The 16823-nt window shown below is 35.8% G+C and overlaps 2 protein-coding genes across 2 annotated transcripts; both read left to right on the forward strand.

The window, feature by feature from the left end:
- On the forward strand, positions 3407 to 8158 carry LOC100739528 (olfactory receptor 13D1-like). Its single transcript, XM_021066997.1, has one exon. It carries the CDS (start codon positions 7035 to 7037, stop codon positions 7971 to 7973), a length of 939 nt encoding a protein of 312 aa, XP_020922656.1. The 5' UTR covers positions 3407 to 7034; the 3' UTR covers positions 7974 to 8158.
- Positions 14710 to 16772, forward strand: LOC100155308 (ras-related protein R-Ras2). Its single transcript, XM_013993725.2, is given in 3 exon segments — positions 14710 to 14740; positions 14743 to 15062; positions 15064 to 16772. Coding segments are annotated over 3 exon segments (606 nt in total). The 3' UTR covers positions 15319 to 16772.

A 16823-nucleotide genomic window follows, 5' to 3' on the forward strand; every position in this document is an offset into this window, starting at 1 on the left:
GAAGTTAGTCAGACAGTGAGATAGCAACATCATTTGCTATCACTTACATGTGGAATCTAGGACACAATGAACTTCTTTGCAGAATAGATACTGACTCTCAGACTTTGAAAAACTATGGTTTCCAAATGAAACAGGTTGGAGGGTAGGGGGATGGACTAGGGTTTTGGGATGGAAATGGTATAAAATTGGCATGCGATGATTGTTATACAACTATAAATTTAATAAAATTAATTAAAAATAAATTTTAATATCATAAAATTCTATCTGTAGTATTTATTTTGTCAAATGTTTCAAAATAAAGACAAAAATAGAAATGTCATCAATGAGAACTGAGGCCCAAAGTCAATGGAATAATACCTTCACATTGTTCATGGAAAATAACTAAAAATCTAGAGTTCTGGAACAAACTAAACAATCTTTCAAGAGAGATAACAAAATAAAGACACTTTTAGACAAAGATGAGTTTTTTACCACATATAAGTTTCACAAAGAAACTGTACTCATATGAAAAGAAAGGAATGAAAAAACAATTATACTAAACAAAGAAATTGGTAAATATGTGAGTAAATCCAAATTGTCCCTACCTTTGCTAAAAATAAAAAACAACCAGCAGTAATTTGGAGGACTTGCATATTAGGTAAAAATGAAATTTTAAACATAAATAACAGGAAAGACAATGTGAAGAGTTAGAAATCAGAGATAATCATATTCATAAGGATTGCAGACACATTAAAAGTACTTTATATTGGAGTATACTTGATTTACAATGCATACTTTCAGATGTGATTCAGTTACACATATATCCATTCTTTGACAGGTTGTTTTCCCATATAAGTTAAAGAACTGTGGATTTTTAAAAAATTAGTATCAGAGAATCAGATGCATAAATATTCACATTAAATGTAAATAGTTAAATGCATCAGTTAGAAATTGTCAATTGACACTGTGAAGATTTACATTAACAGATTTTCTAATGAGGAAATTATTTCTTATCCTAAGGGTAAGTTCAACTGATCCAGTATATTCTATTTACAAGAAAAATTCAAATTCCTAAAAGGTGACAAAAGTTGAAAGTAACATATTGGAAAAACATAAACCACACAAATACCAGCCAAAAGAAAGCTACTGCTTTAGTTAAGTCAGGGTTAAAGGACCTTGAGGCAAAAAGCATTACCAGGGAAATTATTAGACAGAAAAAGTAGTCCTGAACTTTATGCACTTTATACCACAAATTCAGTATTGATGGAATTGCAAGAAAAAGACAAATTTACAATAAAAAGGGGAGAATTTAATGTATCTGTCTCGAATTAATAGATGAAATAATAAACACACATACAAACACATGCATATGTAACTTTTCATTAGAACACTAGAGAATTTTTTCAAACCCAAATGAAATATTTATAAAAATTAATGCAATGTTAGAAAAGGAAGCAGTCTCAATAACACCAAAGAATTAATATCATTCAAACTTCAACTCTGACCATACTACAAAAACATCAAAAATAAATCTTGAAAATAAAACCTCCCAAAATGACTTTTAAATCTGGAAATTTAAAAAGATACCATTAAACAATTAATAGGTTAGAAATAGATTATGAAAAATTCCCAAATATTTTAAACGATGATAATAAAATGACCACTAAACATCAAAACATTAAAGACTTAAAAGAAAACCCAAGTAAATCGTGAAGCTCTCTTTTATTTTAAAACAAAGTATATTAATTTGCCCCAATTTTTTAAAATTCAGTGAAATTCCAAACAAAATGATATTGGACTTTTTTACATTTGTCAAATTAGTCCTAAAGATCATGGAAGAGTAAAGAGCCGCATAGCCAAGATGACGCTGTGTAATAAGAAATGCATACTCCCCGAACCAGATATCAAGACTGATCATGAAGCAAGAGCACACTTCAGATAGTGTGGTACTGGTGCAGGTAAAGACAAAGACATCAAAGGGAAAGAGCAGCATGTAGAAATACCATGGACATATACAGAAGTTTATTCATAGCCTAAGTGAACTAGTATTTGTTATAAAACAGTGTTACTAATCAAAAGTAAATAGATGAACTATTTAATAAATGGTGCCTGGGAATTAGACAAGTTGTATTGAAAAGAGATTAAACTTGACCCCATATTGTGCCTCAAATAAGCTAGAGATAAATAAAATATCTAAGTGCAAAGAAAGAAACCCATGCACACAACTATAAAACATCTAGAGAAAAATGAACACGTGCTATAAAAGATTATTCATTTTTTTGGAGTTTCCGTCATACCTCAGCGGAAACAAATCTGACTAGGAACCTTGAGGTTGCAGGTTCGATCCCTGGCCTTGCTCAGTGGGGTAAGGGTCCAGCATTGCCATGAGCTGCAGTATAGGTCACAGATATGGCTCAGATCTGGCATTGCTGTGGCTGTAGTATAGGTCAGCAGCTATAGCTCTAATTCAACCTCTAGCTGGGAACCTCCATATGCTGTGAGTATGGCCCTAAAAAGCAAATTAAAAAAAAAAAAAGATTATTCCTTTTTTTAAAGTATGTGTTTCATCCCTTTATTTCATGATATAATTATTGTAGATGAGCTAGCCACCTACCTAAAGCGAATGTACTCACTAAAGCCTACACAATTATGGAGATGCTGGACGAACATACATGCAGAAGCAATTAAAATACCAAAACCTGGCTTTTACTCACTAGAAATAGTAATACTAAGGGAAGCTCTATTTTCAGTGCTCCAACTTTGTCATTACCTTCAAAAAGTCAGAAAAAAGTAGAAAGCTGCCAAGAATCCAATAGCAAACTGTTTCATTTCCTCTTGTTACATGAGTTTCCTCCCACCCCTCTTTACTAGGTAAAAATATTATGGCATTTACTAACATCACTTAATAATGTGAGAAAATACACACAAAATATTGTTAATTTTAAACATCAGATTATAAAGCAGGAAATGCAATGTGCCCTCAAATTTTCATTATCTGTAGTATATGCATAAAAATAAAAGTTATATCTGAAATTGTAGAAGACTTTCATTTTCTCCACCAGGCTCTTCTGATCTCCCAAATTTCCTATGAGTATATATTATTTCCATAATCAAGGGAAAAGTAATTCAAAAAAGAAAGAAAAATTGCTGTTTAATAATAAGTAAAGTACAATTTAGGTTTTTGAGACATTAACATACCTAAAAGTTACTATTTTCAGCAAAATTTAAAGATTTAACTTTGGGAGTTCTCACTGTGGTGCAGTGGGTTAAGAATCTGACTGCAGGGACTTGGGTCCCTGTTGAGGCACAGGTTTGATCCCCAGTCCCACACAGTGGGTTAAAGGATCCAGCATTCCTATAGCTGCGGCTTAGGTCGCAGCTGCAGCTTGGATTTAATTCCTAGCCTGGGAACTTCCATATTCTTCAGGTGTGGCTGTAAAAATATAATTTTTTGAGTAAAGTTGCAACTTTAAATCACTTCTGGGATTAAATTGTCTTAGAGGAAAACAAAGGAGCATTTGCTCTGGTTGCCAGAGCCACTGGTACACCCTCTCAAAACGTTTAGGACCCAGGAGTTAAAGAGTACTTATGTGGCAGGCTGATTTATTATTGATACAAATTTCTAACATGAATTTCCATTGGAGATGAAAGCTTTATTTTTGGTTTGCCCCCCGACCCCAATCAGCTGTCATCTGGAATTGGGGGATATTTGCCTATGGATTCTAAGAGCATGATTATAGCTCAGAGAGAAATAATATTTGAACTAATTTAAGAAGAAATAGCTATAGCAACTTCTATGTAGACAGAAAATGTTGGTGAAACACTGGAAAAAAGGAATATTGAATAGAGATATTCATGCCTGCATTTAAAATGGCTTCCTTGTTTTGAAGACTATGGTCAATGGTCCAATAAAAAATATAGTCCAATAAACCATGTTACCTGTTTTAAGAGGAAAATCTGAGGATCCTATACTGATGCTTAAATGAGATAAGCCAGAGGTGAGTTGGGAGGAGTCATTTTTAGAAAGGAGAGAAGTGGGAACAAGGAATTTTGAGTGACTTGTTTTGTTTGAAAAGTTTTGAAAAAAAAAAAACAGTGGAATAAATCATGGGAAATAGGGTATGCTGGATGAAGGAAATATCTTGGATACTTATGTACATCACTTTAAATTGACTGTTTCTCTTTATCATGGAAAATGAAAAAATAGCAGCCTACAAGTCCAGATTAAGCTAATACGCACCATGTATTCCCTCTGTACCAAGATCTTTCAGGTATGTTTTGTTAATCCTCACAACAACCTCAGAGTACTGTTACCTCATTTTACATCATGCTCATGTGAAGTGTCCTACTCAAGGTTTGTGTGCAAAAACCACAGAGCTAAGACTGAACTCTAAGTCCCCTGACTCCAAACAATTGCTCTTTCAATTAAAACACAGTAGTTCTCCATAAAACCACCTCACCAGTAATAAGAATAAAGCTGTAAGAGGACAAGAGCACAGTAGGCTTCCACGCCACAGTCCTATAAATGATTAGAATATGCAAGATAGCATGTTCTAATCTCCCCAAAGCACCTATTGCTCAGACAAAGGCTTCTACAAAGTAAGTGCTTAAATTTTCAGCTGTGTTCTCAGCAACAGAGAATTCCCCTTTGTACCCACACAGCAATGTTAGTTTAAAAATTGAGAATTCTGAAGACCATGTGGAAAAAAGAGAAGATGATTTAATTTTAATTCCTTCAATATTGCTTATTATCAACTCCTTTTAGGGCTCCTAGAGGGCAATTTACTTGGACAAGCATTTAGGATCTCCTGACAGGGGTCTATTATATGGGAAAGACAAAGTGCTTATAAACAGTAGCAAAGAGTGGATGAAGCAGGATATAGAATGCAACAAATAGTGCTGAAAATTTCCACTTGAGGAAATCTTCCATGGTGAGTGTGCGTCAAAAAAGTTCCTTGGATTAATATTGGGGAATCTCAGTGTGTACATGTGCTTTACAAACCACTGCTCACTCCTGCCGGTAAACATGGGGAGAAGAGTGAATGCTTCATGACCCATATGCTCAGGCAGAGTTTGCTTTCTTTCAATAGGTGATGGCCAGTGGTAAGAACCAATAAGCACCAAGCCTTTGAAGAAAGATGAACAAAACCTGGAGATTCAAGAAACTCAAATTTGACGTCTTTGCTAAAATGGCAGAAAGTAAAAGCCTGAGGTAACAGAAGCCCCTGATGTTGCCCATGCTCCCTCCTAAGATCTCCTCTTTCCTTCTCTTGTGCGATGTTGCTGTTACTTTACAGTGTATCCTATCTCCACTGCTAAGATTGTTTATATTCTAAACGGTGGGTTATGGAATCATTTTGGAATAATTCAGCCTGTGTCTCTTTATCTGCTGATGATGGATATATATGTGAAATGGACTGGCTGAATTCAGAACACCAAATGGCATTAAATCAATCTATGTGATATAAAGCCACATAAAGTCCCACTCTAATTTCCTCTTCATTGACTGTTTTACTTCTTAATTGAGTTTTAGAGAAAATTGAGGCCAAAGTTCTGAGTTTCTTTGCCACTATTCTCTTACAAGGAAATTTTGAAAATATTATTTCTGATATTTATAATCATGAAATATAGGTTAAGAATTATGTGGAAAATATCAAGAATATAAAGAAAATTATTAATGCCCCAAATCTCATATTCCAGAGGAAGACAGTTGACATTTGGGTGTATTTTCTTTTTTGTTTGTTTTCTTTTGTTTTGTTTTGTTTTGTAGGGCTGCAAGTGATATATGGGAGTATTTTCTTTAGTGCCATATATATATGTTATAGTTATATTATATTATATTAGTAATACGAGTAAGTGAAGGAGGCTGGCAGAGCTGAAACTACAGGGTTCTGGGATAGCACATAGCAGGGACATCCTATTTGGACCAAGAAGCATGAAAATCTTCCTAGAAAAGTTCATACCTAAGTTAGGAGAAGTCCCTCCAGCTTAAGAAAACACCAGGTACAAATGAATAAAGAAGAAAGAGTGTCTGGAAGAGACTAAAAGAAATTCAGCATGGCCATTTCAGAGTACTGAGGATATCAGTAGAAGCTTCAGAAGAAAAGAGAAAATAGAGCATTAGAAAATTACCCAAAAAAAGTTGGGAAGAAAGGTAGCACTAAGTGACATATATTAAAGGAGGGCAGATTCCAGGCCTTGACTGCCAGACTCTTAACTTTTCAGATGGGTAACATCTATCCAGTTAAAACTCTGAGAGGCAGATTACTTCTTGGATCAGAAAATATTCATGTTCCATAAATTATAATCCCAAAGTTCAATCCTCTTGCCATACAATTAAAAAAAAACCTAAAGTAATTTTTTCCTTTTGAGTCAGTTAAGTAAATTTAAAAGTTATAATTTATAATATATATGAGCATATAAATACTTAATATTGTTAATGTTGTACTATATCTCTTATTATATTGTATACCACTAAACATGTATAATTTTAGACAACATGTGGGAACAACCTTACTCTTTTGGACACTTAATATTTATCTAATTTATTTCTCAAAACAAACTGCCACATACATAGTTTTCTTCCCATTTGACAAGCTGAGGTAGTAGTTGATCTAGCTGAGACTAAAAACAGTTAAGTAGCTGAAAATAGTTATACTGAAGATAAGTGGCCTGGTATAGAAATCTATACAATATTTTAAATCCACCATAAGTAGAATGCAGTTTTATTTCAAAATACTCATTAATAAATTGATTCTTATATATCCAGATTTGAAAGTAGTTTCTCCTTAGATTTTATTTAATTAGAAGCCTGGAACTTTTCCCCACAATTCTAAGTCTCAGCTACTATGTGAACCTCAGTAGTACTGATCTCATAGTGCCTATTTAATCATTGATGTAATTAAGGTAATCCCCTAACCCTTGCTAATTCCAGGGGCCATCCTAAGAACATTACCACACAACAAGTAAAAATGATTTGATAAACACATCAAAAATTCAAATTTCCCTGAGTCATGTTTTTTTCTAAACCCTGAAGGTGACACTGACACTCAGAGATGAGGAATTACTCAGCTGTGACCGAGTTCTTTCTGGTGGGACTCTCCCAGTACCCAGAGCTCCAGTTTTGTCTGTTCGTGCTCTGCCTCATCATGTACATGATAATCCTCCTGGGAAATAGCCTCCTCATTATCATCAGCATCCTGGATTCTCGCCTCCACACCCCCATGTACTTCTTCCTTGGGAACCTCTCATTCTTGGACATCTGTTACACATCATCCTCCATTCCTCCAATGCTCATCATATTTAGGTCTGGGAGAAAATCCATCTCCTTTGTTGGCTGTGCTCTGCAGATGGTTGTCTCCCTGGGGTTGGGCTCCACTGAGTGTGTGCTCCTGGCTGTGATGGCCTATGACCGCTATGTGGCCATCTGCAACCCCCTGAGGTACCCCATCATCATGAACAGGGTGCTGTATGTGCACATGGCTGCATGGTCCTGGATCATAGGCTGTCTGAACTCCTTAGTGCAAACAGTCCTGACAGTGGTGTTGCCTTTCTGTGGGAATAACATCATTGATCATCTTACCTGTGAGATCCTGGCCCTTCTTAAACTCACCTGCTCAGATATCACCGTCAATGTGATTGTCATGACAGTGGCAAGTGTTGTTTTATTGGTGATTCCTCTGCTGTTGATTTTCATCTCCTATGTTTTCATACTCTCTTCCATCCTGAGAATTAATTCTGCTGAAGGGAGAAAAAAAGCCTTTTCTACCTGTTCGGCCCACCTGACTGTGGTCATCTTATTCTATGGGTCAGCCCTTTTTATGTACATGAAGCCCAAATCAAAGGACACAAAAGCATCTGATGAGATCATTGGGCTTTCTTACGGAGTGGTAACCCCGATGTTGAACCCCATCATCTACAGCCTGAGGAATAAGGAGGTGAAAGAAGCTGGGAAAAAAGTCCTGAGCCGACACTTGCATTTATGGAAAATGTGAAAACACTTGAGGAATGTGACATCCTCAGTGTGGGGCCAGATCAGGTCATTTGCATTCTGAGATGAAGTCACAGAACCCAGTGTCAAGAAAATTTAACTGCTTATAAGTCCAAATATGGGACTCCTATTCCTTTTTGTTTCTTTGTTTGTCTTTTGTCTTTTTAGGGCTGCACCCACAGCATATGGAGGTTCCCAGGCTAGAGGTCAAATCAGAGATGTAGCTGCTGGCCTGCACTGGTCGTGGATCCGAGCCATGTCTGCAACCTACACCACAGGTCATGATAACACCAGATCATTAACCCACTGAGTGAGGCCAGGGATGGAACCCGCATCCTCATGGATACGAGTCAGGTTCATTAACCACTGAGCCACAGTGGGAACTCCTCCTATTCCTTTTAACACAGAATATTCATGTAAACCTTCTGAACACTGTCCTGTTGGTTTCTAGTTGTTTTCAGCTGAGACAAATGTGACAGTTTTCCTCAAGATAAATCTCTCCTCTCCGCTCCCTTCTTTTTCCTTTCTCTTCTCTCCTTTTTTTCTCTCTTTTCCTTATCTTCCCTTCCTTCTTGTCCTTTCCACTTCTCCATCTACTTCTTCCTCTCTCTTTTTTCTGAGGAATGTTCACATGTTCCAGTTTCTAGTTTTTGTTTTTGTGCCAGACTATTGTTCTACATTTTTCCATAATTCCTCTTCATTAATCTGTATGCCTCTATGTTGTTTAAGCTCTCAATAATACATTTTTCCCACAAATATTAGAGATAAGCAATGCAAAATTATCATAAAATATTGACTATATTCCTTGTGCTATATATTACATCCCTATGACTTATAACTAGTACTTTGTATTTCTTAATGGTTGTTGTTGCTTGTATCCCCATGTAAGTTATCAAATACCCTACTGAAGGCCTACTTATCCAAGATAATATTGACTTCAAAAAAAAAAAAAAAAAGACTAGAAATAAAATCTCCCAATACCCACATTCAAAAGGTCAGTATTTTTTAAATCTTTGGTTAGACTTTAAAATAATATAGAGACAATGACAATTAACAAAAATAAATCGATATTAAATGTCATTGTTCCTGGTATCTATTAGCCATTCCCCTTCACGTGAGCCCTCGTAAGTCCATTTTCCTATTTGGTTCCTGTCCTGCTACAAGATTGACAGTAGCACAAGAATAAGCACTTATCTCAATAAAAGGGAATGGATGCCTAACTCAAAGCACTTCTTAATATGATTCTTTCCAAAAAGGAGAGTGAATGGGCTTACCCCAAAACAAACTGCACCTTTTGCTCTGAGAGCTGCAGAAAAGAAATACAGGGAGTTTTAAAAGAGCAGTTTCTTCACCAGCAGTGATTTTAGAAATACTGAAGTCTAATCTACAAGCACCTTGAGTGATGTGTTCTATTTGTGAAAATACATCAAACATGATTCCACTTTTGGTCTCCTATAATCTATTCTCTGCACAGTAACCAGAATGTTCTTTTCAGAAGAGTATATACTAAAGTTCAATAGTAGGTAAAATTAATCAATGGTCTTTTAAAAGTCAGAACAGTGGCCATCTATGTGGGGGAGTGGTCAGAGTAAATATCAGCTGGGTAGGGGCATGAAGGAATTTTCCTGAGGTTACGTTTATGTTCTATATGTTTTTCTGAGACATGTTAATTTTTAAAAATAGGAATGCACTCATTTAATTCAAAAACATAAAAATGTTTACAGTAAAAATACTCCTTCCTACCTTGTGCCTCCATTTGCCTGGTTCCCACATCTTTTCTCCCCAATGTTCTATATCTTAATAGGGATTTGAGTGACACAGGTGTACATATGTCAAAACTGTGACTATTAAGATTTGTGAATTTCATATAGGTAAATTTTTAATTTTAAGAAAAAACTGTAAACACAGTTTTAAACTCTAGTTAATAACACATACACTGAAGTATTTAAGGGAAAGGATAATGATTTCTATAATCACAAATGACATGGACTTTTAAAAAATGACATGGATTTAATGGGGGAATTGAGAGATGAACAGACACATAGGCATGAGATAAGTAAATCTAATACATACTAGTGGTAGAATCTAGTGGTGAGTATTTGACATTCAAGGTAAAGTTCTTTCAGTTCTACTTTAAATTTGAAATGTTCCATAATACAGTGTTGGGAAAAAAATTATACAAAGCCTGTCAGAAATACAGCTCTTGAATAAATCTTGCATCAATGAAGGAGGCAACTATTTTGACACTAGATCCAAAATAGTGTCATTATAAATTCTCTTAATTAATTTGGGAACAACTTCCACGATTTTAAAAATGCAAAACTTTTTAACAGGTTATTTACACCTCTTAAAAGAGAAATAAAAAATTAATGTTAATGGTCCCTATGAAAGTTAATTTCCTACAGTGAACTCTTGTCAGGGTTTCAGTTGTTATTCCTGAGGGACAGTGCAAGGGGAAAAGAGAGAAAGAAAAGAAATACATCAGAAGATTTACCAGAATCAGGTTAAAAGGTAATAAGTAAAAAGAAAACAGCAAACTTTTGTGGTATGATGTGTTGTTTGCCATATTCTTTCAAGTGCTTTTGAGTATTTCTGATTCTCCAGGAATGTCAGATTACATAGATCTTAACAAGAGAGATTCCATTCTTTCCACGGTATTTATTCTACAAGTCCCCCCTTTCAATGAAATTAAGGCCATAAAATTTTAGAAGCCATTCTTATATATTCACATGATAATCATTTGCGTATCTTCTAACGTTGCTGCTCTTAAAACAATCAATTTACATAATCACTCACATTGCGCAGGACCTTTTTGATCCAGAACTTTACTAAAAATTAAGAAATTGAAGTTCATTTAAACAATTAACCTGTAAATTCATTAAACTATTTCCTTACTATTAATTTTCCCATAACAGATGTGGAACAAACAACAATTATAAATGTGAAAAACTATAGGTTAAATATAACATACAGTAGTGGTTGTATTATAATAATGATTCAAGTTTTACAAAATATAAGTATTGATATGTATAACGTAATATACATACTATATAAAATGGAGAATGACACATTACTCAATGTAATGAAACCACTGGTATTAGTGATAAAATGACCATTGAAAATAAATCTTACGGTTCTGATTAAAAGATTTAACTTTCAAAGAATTTTGAAAGATACCATAAGTGTACAGTTCAGTGACTGATGAACAAATGAGAGAAACTATTGAGGTAAATCAACCAAGACAATCAGATTACAAAGACTATGTATCATGCTGATCTTGGTTCAGAAGGAAATAACGTCCTCATAAGAGATAAGTGCACACAGATTTGAATATCTTTGTGTTTTATGTCTCTTATTTATTCATATAATAGATTAAAATTCAGGAATTCATGCAACGATGGTCAGCTAATCTGTGACAAAGGAGGCAAGAAAATGCAATGGAGAAAAGACAGTCTCTTCAATAAGTGGTGCTGGGGAAACTGGACAGCTGCATGTAAAAAAAATGAAATTAGAACATTCTCTAACACCATACACAAAAATAAACTCACAAGGGATAAAAGACCTAAATGTAAGACTGGATACCATAACATTCTTAAAGGAAAACATAGGCAGAACACTCTGAGTCATAAGTTGTAGCAGTATCTTTTTCGACCCCCCCACCCCCAGAATAATGAAAATGAAAATAAAAATAAACAAGTGGGACCTAATTAAAACTTTTTGCACAGCAAAAGAAACCATAAACAAAATGAACTCACAGAATGGGAGAATATCTTTGCAAATGAAACAACTGACAAGGGGTTAATCTCCAAAATATACAAATAGCTCATGCAGCTCAATATCAAAAAAAAAAAAAAAAAAAAAAAAAGGCGGAAAATCTAAAGGAACAATTTTTCAAAGAAGACAATTAGATTGCAAAAAACACATGAAAAGATGTTCAACATCACTAATTATTAGAGAAATGCAAATCAAAACTACAATGAAGTATCACCTCACACCAATCAGAATGGCCATTATTAAAAAGTCTATAAACAATAAATGCTGGAGAGGGTGGAGAAAAAGTAACACTCCTACACTGTTGATGGTGCAACCACTGTAGAAAACAGTATGGAGGTTCCTTAAAAAAGTAAATACATCCTGTGAAATCAAATTGTTATGATCATTATACAACTACAGATGTGATAAATTCATTTGAGTAATAACAAATTAAAAAAAAAGTAAATACAGAACTACCATATGATTCAGCAATACCATTCCTGATCATATATCTCATTATGGCTTTCTCTAAACCATAATTCAAAAAGATACATGCACCCCAATGCTCATTGAAGCACTACTTACAATAGCAAAGACATGGAAGCAACCTAAATGTCCATCAGCAGAAGAATGAGTAAAGAGGATGTGGTACATATATACAACGTGATATTAAGCACCATAAAAAAGAACAAAATAACGCAATTTGCGGCAATATGGATGGACGTAGAGATTATCATATTAAGTGAAGTAAGTCAGAGAGAAAGACAAATATAATATCACTTATATGTGGAATCTTAAAAAGTGATACTTATTTACAAAACAGAAACAGACTCACAGACTTTGAAAACAAACTTATGATTACCAAAGGGGAAATGTGGGTGGGTAATAAATTAGGAGTTTGGGGATTAACATATACACACTTCTCTATAAAAAATAATCAACAAGGACCTACTACACAGCACAAGGGACCTCTACTCAATATTCTGTAATAATCTACATGGGAAAAGAATTTGAAAAAGAATGGATATACATATAACTGAACCATTTTGTTGTACACCTGAAGTTAACACAACATTGTAAATCAACTATACTCCAATGTAAAATAAAAATTAAATTAAAAAAAGAAAATTAATAACTAAGAATCCAACTCAAAGATTTTAAAGAGGAAACAAAAAGATTGAAAGACAGGAAAAGACTGAAACAGTAATTTAAAATTTCACCAGGCCCAAACAATTTTTCTAGATATTTCAACACAGTTTCTAAAAACAGGTAACCCTTGTCTTACACAAATTGTTTCATAAAATATAGAAAGGGGATGGGACTCTCCCCCAAACTCTTTTTTATAAGCCTGAAGTAACACTGAAGTGAAAACTGAACAAGGACAATTTAAAAAGAGAAAAATTATGAGCCGGTCTCACAAATATAGATAGAAAAATTCTAAATAAAATACTAACAGAATCTAACAATGAACAAAAAAATAACACAACATCCAAGAAGGGTTTATACCAAGGATGCAAGGAATCTTAACATTATAAAAATATGTTAATGTAATTCACAACACCACCAATTAAAGAATAAAATCGACTGGAGTTCCCGTCATGGCGCAGTGGTTAACAAATCCGACTAGGAACCATGAGGTTGTGGGTTTGATCCCTGCCCTTGCTCAGTGGGTTAAGGATCCAGCATTGCCTTGAGCTGTGGTGTAGGTTGGAGACGTGGCTCGGATCCTGCGTTGCTGTGGCTCTCTGGCATAGGTAGGCGGCTACAGCTCCGATTAGACCCCTAGCCTGGGAACCTCCATATGCAGCAGGAGCGGCCCAAGAAATGGCAAAAAGACAAAAAAAAAAAAAAAAAAAAAAAAAGAATAAAATCAAAAGATGATTTCAGCAAATTCAGTAAAAGTTTGATAAAGTTCAACAGGCATTCATAATTTCTTAAAAAATTAAAAACTTAGCCAAGTAAAAACGGAAGAAAACTCCTTTAACCTGATAAAGGGTATTTATCAGAAGCTAATAACTACCAAGTTCCCCTAAAGTTCCAAATAAATTCAACATTGCACAGAACTCCTACCCATCATGAGAGAGAAGGAGGAAAGGAGAAATGAAGGAAAAAGGAAAGAGAATGAGAGAAGAAAGGGCAGGAGGAAGAGGAGAAGGAAGGGAAGGAGAGGAGGTATGAAGATTAGAAAAGGAGAAATAAAATGGTCTTTTTTTTTTTTTTTACTTAAAATAAGGATGTCTGCATAGAAATTGAGAAAAAAAATCTATAAAAGGAAAATCTTAAAATTTAAATAAGATGTAGCAAACCTGCTAAATACATAGTCAATCTACAAAATCCACTGTATTTTGTGCACAAATGGTTAGAAAATGTATTTTTTTTTTTTTTTTTTTTGCTATTTCTTGGGCCGCTCCCGCGGCATATGGAGGTTCCCAGGCTAGGGGTTGAATCGGAGGTGCAGCCACCTGGCCTACGCCAGAGCCACAGCAACGCTGGATCCGAGCCGCGTCTGCAACCTACACCACAGCTCACGGCAATGCCGGATCGTTAACCCACTGAGCAAGGCCAGGGATCGAACCCGCAACCTCATGGTTCCTAGTTGGATTCCTTAACCACTGCGCCACGACGGGAACTCCCCAGAAAATGTATTTTTAAAAGGATCTCACAACACCAACAAAAGTATAAAATGTTCACAAATAAATCTATAAAAGCTATGTAAGGAATTTTTGAGAGGCGCTGAGGAGACGTATGGAGGAGCGCGCCCCCTGGCCGCTGCGGCCCTCTCCCCTGCGGTCACCCCGCTTCTCTGCGCCTCCTGCCGGACCTAGCCAGCCTGGGCGCTGCGCTGCCGCCGGCCGGCACCGGCCCTCCTGCAGCTTCCGGCGCCCAGGACCCTCGCCCGGCCACTCGCCCGCCGGCCGCACTCGTCCCGGGAGCCGGGCCTAGGGCAGGCGGCTCGGCGTGCCTGAACTGGGCTCAGCGGCGTCCCCATGGCCGCGGCCGGCTAGCTAGACGGCTCCGGTTAGCGAAGTACCGGCTCGTGGTGGTCTGTGGAGGCGGCGTGGGCAAGTCGGCGCTCACCATCCAGTTCATCCAGTCCTATGTTGTAACGGATTATGATCCAACCATCGAGGATTCCTACACAAAGCAATGTGTATTAGATGACCGGGCAGGCCGGCTAGATATTCTGGATACAGCAGGACAAGAGGAGTTTGGAGCTATGAGAGAACAGTATATGAGAACTGGCAAGGGTTTCCTGTTGGTCTTTTCAGTCACAGATAGAGGCAGTTTTGAAGAAATCTCTAAGTTTCAAAGACAGATTCTCAGAGCAAAGGATCGTGAACGAGTTTCTAATGATTTTAACTGGTAATAAAGTAGCTCTGGATCATCAAAGACAACGCAGGAAGGGACAGCAAGTGGCACGGCAGCTTAAAGTAACATACATGGAGGCATCAGCAAAGATTAGGATGAATGTGGATCAAGCTATCCATGAACTTATCCTGGTTATAAGGAAATTTCAAGAGCAGGAATGTCCTCCTTCACCAGAACCAATATGGAAAGAAAAAGACAAGAAAGGCTGCCATTGTGTCATTTTCTAAGAATCCCTTGAATTTCAGCTACCAACTGCCAGGAAGAGTCCTCATCTTCTTCTCTCCTTAGGGTTTACATCATGTTGGTTACCTTTCTAGCCTTAGACAAATGATCACTGCGGTAGCCTTAGATCAAGATGCTGGCTAATCCTTTCTATGAAGCTAATCCAATGGTCATTTCAAGCGAGACTTGAAGGAAACACTAAGGCTGCTTCAAAGATTATCTGATTCCTTTAAAAAAAAAAAAAATATATATATATATATATACACACACACACACAGATACATTCTTTTTTAAGGGCTTACTTTTAATAGGGATGAATCAGTTTTGAAATCTAAGCTTTACCAAGCTGAAGTCATAGGTTGTGAAACAACTTTTAACTTCTGGAATTATATTGCCTACTGCTAGTCTAAATAGAAACAGGGAGTTGTTTTTGTTTTTTTTTTTTTAAGGTGAGTCTTTGCCTATCTCTAAAAATTTTGATGTCAATTTTAGTTAACCTTAAATACACTGAATTGAATCCATAAAAGTGAGACATCTCAGAACTTTACTGATGCTACAGACTTTGTTTTCCAGTGGCCAAGATACCAAATGCCTCTTGTATTTATAGATTAAAAATTGTGTGTAAAGCCTTTACTATTACTCCTATTCTTAAAGATAGTATTCTTTGTGGCCAAATATTTGGACTCATTCTGGACTTAGGTATTTCACTGTTCTTGGTTTCTTATTTTAACTCTTTTCACAGCCATGTTGAGAGTAAAAATAAATAATTTCTGTCTGTCTTCCTTTTCAAGTATTTCTGGATAAAGGATTGGAAAAACTAAAACTTTTTGTTTGTAATATAAAATATGGAATTGTTCTTTCCAGGGTCAGGATGATTAATGTTTTTGCTATATACTTTTATACATTCTTTTCTTATCTAACTAGTTAAGTATTTTTATATGTTTGAAAGCAAATATGGTTTCACAGCATACCTTGCATATATGTAAAGATAAGGATTTAATTCTCACTGTTCACTTTTAACTGACAAAGAAAAGAACGTGAAAACTACAGAGACTGTGGTAGAACCTCACTTGCTGTTCTGGTCCTGGTTGTACCCACCTTTAGCCAGTCACATAGCTACTCAAGAGACCTTCCCAATAGAGTACAACAGGATGAGAAGCTGAAATCACCTCCAAGAGCCCTTGCTAGATATTGACCATTATGTCAAGTAGCAAGTGGTAAAACTTTTAATGACAATTAGTATAACTATGGATGGCTTCTGATTTTGCTTTTAATTCTGTGGATCGTGTTTAAACCATTCAAAATTATGTTCTTGACTTTGAGATACTAAGTGGTATTGCACAGTTATCACTTTATTGAATGTGTACAACAGTCCCATGGAGTTTATAAAGCGTACCCTTGTATAGCTTCAGGTGCTAGAATGAAAACTGATCTGCTACCACAAAAAAAAAAAAAAAAAGGAATTTTTGAAAATATAAACCTTTATTAAAACACATAGAAGAAAATCTCT

The sequence above is a fragment of the Sus scrofa genome, chromosome 1, assembly GCF_000003025.6.
Source record: "Sus scrofa isolate TJ Tabasco breed Duroc chromosome 1, Sscrofa11.1, whole genome shotgun sequence".
NCBI classification, from domain to species: Eukaryota; Metazoa; Chordata; class Mammalia; order Artiodactyla; family Suidae; genus Sus; species Sus scrofa.